At 34.3% G+C, this 6,373-nt stretch overlaps 2 protein-coding genes across 2 annotated transcripts; one reads left to right on the top strand and one right to left on the bottom strand.

The window, feature by feature from the left end:
• Positions 1-2,667, bottom strand: LOC112047197 (cilia- and flagella-associated protein 36). The gene is made up of 7 exons (XM_024084218.2): positions 2,391-2,667; positions 1,676-1,752; positions 1,383-1,586; positions 1,008-1,144; positions 747-939; positions 529-655; positions 1-220 (listed from the first exon to the last, which is right to left on the bottom strand). Exons 1-7 carry the CDS (start codon positions 2,497-2,499, stop codon positions 60-62), a joined length of 1,008 nt encoding a protein of 335 aa, XP_023939986.2. The 5' UTR covers positions 2,500-2,667; the 3' UTR covers positions 1-59.
• A 484-nt stretch (positions 2,668-3,151) lies between these two features.
• LOC112047198 (phosphatidylinositol N-acetylglucosaminyltransferase subunit H) lies at positions 3,152-6,373 on the top strand. The gene is made up of 4 exons (XM_024084224.2): positions 3,152-3,516; positions 4,485-4,609; positions 5,374-5,466; positions 6,226-6,373. The coding sequence occupies exons 1-4, from the start codon at positions 3,234-3,236 to the stop codon at positions 6,343-6,345; spliced, it is 621 nt and encodes a 206-aa protein (XP_023939992.2). The 5' UTR covers positions 3,152-3,233; the 3' UTR covers positions 6,346-6,373.

Genomic DNA, 6,373 nt, shown 5'->3' with positions numbered 1-6,373 from the left:
ATAAATTAAGATTGAAACTATAATTAAGAGTAGGTATTATTAAAAGTGAAATAGGAGTATTATTGTTTGATGTCGACAACTTCGGTCTTCAGTTTGGAGGCCAGTGCCCTCCTCAACTGCATTGCGTCAGGGGGCGGGGGAGGTGCAGTACCAGAAAGTACCGCTTGAGCTGCACGTGCTGATTTCGGCCTTGGGGCGTATTGACGAGATCCTTCACCTCCTAAAATTAAGAAAATTGTAAGTACAAATTAAAATTTTACCTTATTTGACCTTATCTTAAAAGTAAGTTTATTTTTAGTTTCTAAATTCTAACACTAGTAAAATTAGAAAGTCTATACTTTATATGAAATTAGAAAACATTCAATTCATCAAACATAAACACTGTTTTTCTTTATTTGTCTGTTCGGAAACAAGTAAGTTTTCAACAGATTTTTATGTTTTTTTTTTTTTTTACAGATTGATTCAGCAATATGTCCGGCTTTATTTCATCAAGATTGGATGTAATGAAGAAAATAAAGAAATGGATACCTCCTACTTCTATTTCATTTTGAGCAGCATCTAGTCTTTTTTCCCTCACTTGTTTCTTTAGAGCTAAAAGTTTATCACGTTGCTGTTTCAAATATTCTTGACGGGCTTGAATTTCCTCCTCACTCACCTAAGAACAGAAATAATATATGTGTTATTCAGTTACAAAGTTCGTAATAATTTAAACTTGAAGCATGATTCATTCATTAATAATTTCTTACTTCGACTTTTTTAGGCAATACTACTTCTTCAACTTTATCTTTAATATCTAAATTGTTTAGTTTTGTCACAATTTTCTCCTCCTTTTCTTCAATGTGGTGCAATTTAGATAGCAAAGTTTGTTTTTCAGCTACAACTTCCTCTGGAGCCACTGCGATTATTTCGTCTTTCACTGGAAAATCGTCATACTGCAATCTAATGGAAATATGTTTGTAAAAATTATTTGCGTATGGGTAAAAATCGTTAATGTTATTTTTTATTACTTTTTGATCTCGGTCATGACGTCATCGTTGTCCGGCCAACCGGAACTTTCATCACTTTGTGAAGAATCCAAATCCTCAGTTTCAGGCGAAAAAAGATTAGGCATTGCACCGAAACGTTTTTCAATTAGCTCTAAAGCCTGAAATATTATAACAATTTGACCAACAATAAATAATTCGACAGTCCGTTATCTAACAAATAGTTTTATTATTAAATTTTCAGGGATATTTATTTATGTGTAAAATTTTTAAAACAGTCTTTTAATTATATATGTGTGTGTACATTTCTAATGCTATTTAAATAATGTAAGTATAATGGATCCTCTGATATTTTTAGTTTTTTATTTGATTTCTACGATTATTATTAACCATTTTTACCTGTAGCTGTAGCTCTACATTTTTATGTGTCATCATTTTAACAAACATGTCGTAGTCGTTAGCAGCCCAGATTTGTTCAAATAGTCGCTTATGGAAATAAGCAGGTAACCCAGCGAGGTCGTTCGCAGACAAACGACATGCTGCTTCGAACTGATCAGCCGTTATGCCAATGTCGTCCATGAAAGAACCTAGCATCACGTCTACCTAAAGCATAAATAATAAAAAGCAGTTAAGTATTTTTCGCGATAGTAACTTAGCATTAAAATGAACTTATTAGAATTAACGTATCTTACCAAGTTGCGGTACTCGTTGTGTATCTTCTTATATTCTGCTCTGTCCAGAACATCTCCGTTTTCAGAAGGCTCAAAAGCTGAAATACAAATAATAAATGCTTAGATAGATATTATATCATACTTGATTTCGGATTCGTTGAAATTATTTATATTTCAACCGAGAAAATATTATGCGGTAGCCATTGATGTAGATGTTAACACCTCTATGGCGATAACGATTAAAATGTTTGAATATAAATATTTTTAAGATCCTATCTAGTCTTGGCCATGATAACCCAGTGGATATGACCTCTGCCTCCGATACTGGACGGTGTGGGTTCGAATCCGGGGCATGCACCACCAACTTTTTAGTTGTGTGCATTTTAAGAAATTAAATATCACGTGCCTCAAATGGTGAGAGAAAAACATTGTGAGATATTTTTCTTAGATAATTTTCTTAACTCTCGCCGTGTGTGAAGTTTGCTATTCCGCATAGGGCCAGCGTGGTGGACTATTAGACTAACCCCTCTCATTCTGAGAGGACACTTGAGTTCAGTAATGAGCGGAATATGGGTTGATAATGATGATGATTTTATCTTATATAGGTCTAATAAATAACTGTCTAAAGAAACAAGACACTTTATATGACACCACAAAAGGGTCAGTACATCACAAAAATCAATGAAGGTTTTTATATGAAACGTGATGACGGTGATTACTTAATTATTAAACTCACGCAACGATTTCTCTTCAATAAATGTTTGTAATGGTATATTCCATACCGGCCCATGTAAAAATCCAACAAGGGAATCAAAAACCCACGCATTATTTTCAGAGTTTTCCATGTTACTTTAGTATCTTTATACTAACGAATAGGCACTGCAGTAAACTGCAGTGGAAACCTTTACACTACTAACTCAATAAACACCTAAATCGTATGGATGTATTTTATTTACCTTGACATTAAAACTGTATTTGTAATTCCGTTGCTATGGTTACCGTGCCTACTTGTACTATCGAATTCCACTTTGACAATAATATTATGAATTCCACGAGTAGTTTTTTAGTTTTTTAAGTGAAAAAAGCAGTGTTATGTTCTTTGCTTCCCATGATACATAACAATTATTATTTTTGTTCACTATAAAATTTATATTTGCGAGAATATACATAATATCCTGCTACACTAGGAATATATTTACTCAGGAGCTGCTAGAGTTGCGTACAAAAAAATACGTTGTAAATAATCTGAAATATATGACGAAATATTTAAAAATAAGTTAGAACTTAGAAATAAAGTAAAAACGTATAGACATAATATAGTGGCAACATTTTTGAATTTTGATTCCTCTGAGTATCGGAATAGAGGCAAAGGACGTATACTTTTTGACAGACGAAGGGAATGTTAGCATTCTGTGGACGAAGTCGGAGGTTCTGTGATCTGTCAGCTCAGCTGTCACGCCGAATTTGAAAACATTTTGACATTTTGTAAATAAACAAGAGAAGTGAGAGATAGGTTTTCTAATTATTGAAAAAATAGCAACGTTAGTTATCGGTTAAATATCGTTTTGTTAACAGAAACATGTCGAATAACTATCGAATAATAAATCACGAGAACATAAACGGTGTAGATCTATCGCTCAAACTGGAAAATCGCATGAATTCGCCAAATTCCCAACGTTACACTATCAGTTATAAAAACAAGGAACAGAAATCTGCTTGGCCTCTGAAATCATTTTTCTTAGCTGTAATATTCAACGCGTTGGCGCTATGTTTCGTTCGCATCAGTGTGCAAGCTATATTAACGATAATTATTGTTCTTTCGTTTTTAGTATTTTTTTGGATAACTCACAGTGTCCAATCAGGTTAAGTATTGATTTTTATTAACTTTTGTAGTTATTAAGTGCAGTTGTGGCTGCGGCAAAAGGCTGAGAAATTTTGTTGGTATTTCCTTTATAATTACTGGTTTTCATTGGTAGAAGTTGAAAATTGAGTTTGTTATGTGAACTTAACAGTGCTCTATAAAGCATAAAAACTGTTACATCACTTGCATTTGAGTAGGTGGTTTAAATGTAAAATGAATAAACAAAATGTCAGTCCAGAGGCGTAACTGTTGGGTAGCAGGACGGCGATAGTCCAAGGGGGTCCCGGCTCTAGAAGCTGAGTAACATGTAAAATTACATTTAAAAAATCCAATATTTAATGAAATGTGTGTTATTGTTGAAATCGTGCATTTTTAAAATGTAGATAAGTACTTGCCCATTCTTGATTATGCAACTGTCAATCAATCTGAAATTGAACCAGTTTGAATCTAATCGTACTTAATAAATGTCACTAATTTTGTAATTGTAATGGTTCATTTATCAAATCTGAACCCAGAAATGTATGAATAATGGACAGCCTTCTTTACCGATCGATTGATCTTCTTTCGATCAAATAATCATGCAACCCATATTCGGCTCACTGTTGAGAACAAGTGTCTCTGAATGAGAGGGGATAGGCCTTAGTCCACCACATGGGCCCAATGTAGATTGGCAGACTTTACACACATAGAGAATCAAGTAAATTCTCAGGTATGCAGGTTTCCACACAATGTTTTTCCTTCAACATTTGAGACCATGATAGTTAATTTCTTAAAATGCTCATAAGTGAGAAGTTAGAGGTTCATGCCCCAGACCGGATTCAAACCTACACCCTCAGAATAAAAGACCGAGGTCATATACACTAGGTTATCACGGCTGGCAGAGGTCATATCCACTGGGTTATTACAATGTCAAAAACACCACTGATAAGAAGTATTATTTATTGATTTATATGATATCTTTTATTACAGAAAGTATTCTAGTCATTCCAACGGTTGGTGTTCAAAGCTCAGTGAAGTATGTGTTTGGGAGGGAAGACAACTTTGTACCCTGGGCCAGTATTGATGACGTCATCATTAATGAAGTTTTTAAATTGGTAATTAGAAATACCCTTTTTCTATAAAAATAGTCAAGTCAAGTTAAAGATGTCTTATAATTAGGCTAGTACGCATGTGTCTTGATTGAAGATTCCCGTCGCCTCTAAGACTGATATGCTACCAAAGACATATCTTGTGCAGAGAATTGAACAAATTTCAACCAATAATGGCCCAATGGGAAATACTGTTATTCAATGAATTGGGTCGTAAGAGGTCAGACTGAGACAACTCATTGGTCTATATTTTGTGTATTTCTCTTCACTTGGTTGCATGCTAGGCCCACTGGTAAGAACATATCTGCCCATGTAGCCAAGTGGCACGTCGATTCTCTTTCTTCGATCGCAAACGCCTCGGAAACTACGAAAATATATGGGAATGACAGATCTTGATTATGTGACCTGTCGATAGTAAATGTTATTTCCATACATTTTTCTAGTTTTCGAAGCGTTTGCGATTGTAGAAAGAGAATCGAAGTGCCACTTGGCTTAAAAAGGATACTAGAGTGAGATCACTGTATTGATTGATAATAAATAATAGGTTGCTAATCAATTTCATCCAATGTAAATGTAAAAAAATAACAATATACAAGATCAACCTACAATCACTTTAAATTTACAGAATACAGCTACAGGGTACAGTTAGTTAAGAAATAAGATTAGACTCAAAGAGGTATGCTAGATATTCCATTATGTATAAGGGACCCCTTAATAATAGATGTTGAAAAAGTTGTGAAAAGCAAACTATCTATTTCTTTCTATTTCAGAATCGAGTTATCTACATATTAACATTGCTGGTTAAACCTTCAACATCAGGAAATAATGAGGCAGAATCGGTTAAATTGATACCTTTATTTAAGGTATGTATAGAAACTGATAAGTTTAAAATTCTGTTTGATAGAAATATTATGCATCTATCTAACCTGATTTATATTTAACAATTTGAGTATTAAATCAAATTTTCTGTGCTTTTTCTCATGGCCCCACTACAGGGCTACGGTCTGTAGCCATGTGGCAAATTAATTCTCTTTCTACAAACGCTAACGCGAAAACTAACAAAGAGTATGGGAAAGGCAGATCCGACCAACAACTTGACCACATGACCTGTCAATAGCAAATGTTGTTCCCATTAATTTTTTAATTTTTGAAGCATTAGCCCCCATTCGCACGAGAGTTTTTTTAACGGACTCTAAATCTTGCACTTTTTTAACCATTTATTATTAACCAGCGGACGCCCGCGACTTCGTCCGCCCTTAGACTCTTTAATCCAGCCCATATAGTAATATCGCTGTAAAAATAGAGTAACTTCTCCCGTTTTCTCTTTGCTCTGCTCCTATTGATCGTAGCGTGCAGAAAAGTATACTACAACCTGCCCAGGAGTATGAAGAATAATTGTACCAAGTTTCGTTAAAATCGAGTAGTTTTTGTTTCTATAACGAACATACAGACAGACAGACGAAAAATTTACTGATTGCATTTTTGGCATTAGTATCGATCACTAATCACCCCCTGATAGTTATTATTTCACCCCTAATAGTTATTTTGGAAATATATTTAATGTACAGAATTGATCTCTCTACAGATTTATTATAAGTATAGATTACTTTTATATATTTCAGTATACAAAACCACGGCTGCTTATGCTGGAAGCAATTTATTCTGAGCTGCAATCATTACTTTTGGCATCCCAGTGCACTGACTGTGACGAGTTAGGGGCTGGTGACAAAACGTCAGAGTAAAATAACTTTACCTACTAAGAAGTTATGA

Source organism: Bicyclus anynana, chromosome 21 (genome assembly GCF_947172395.1).
Source record: "Bicyclus anynana chromosome 21, ilBicAnyn1.1, whole genome shotgun sequence".
NCBI classification, from domain to species: domain Eukaryota; kingdom Metazoa; phylum Arthropoda; class Insecta; order Lepidoptera; family Nymphalidae; genus Bicyclus; species Bicyclus anynana.
This window is presented reverse-complemented; position numbering and strand designations above follow the sequence as displayed.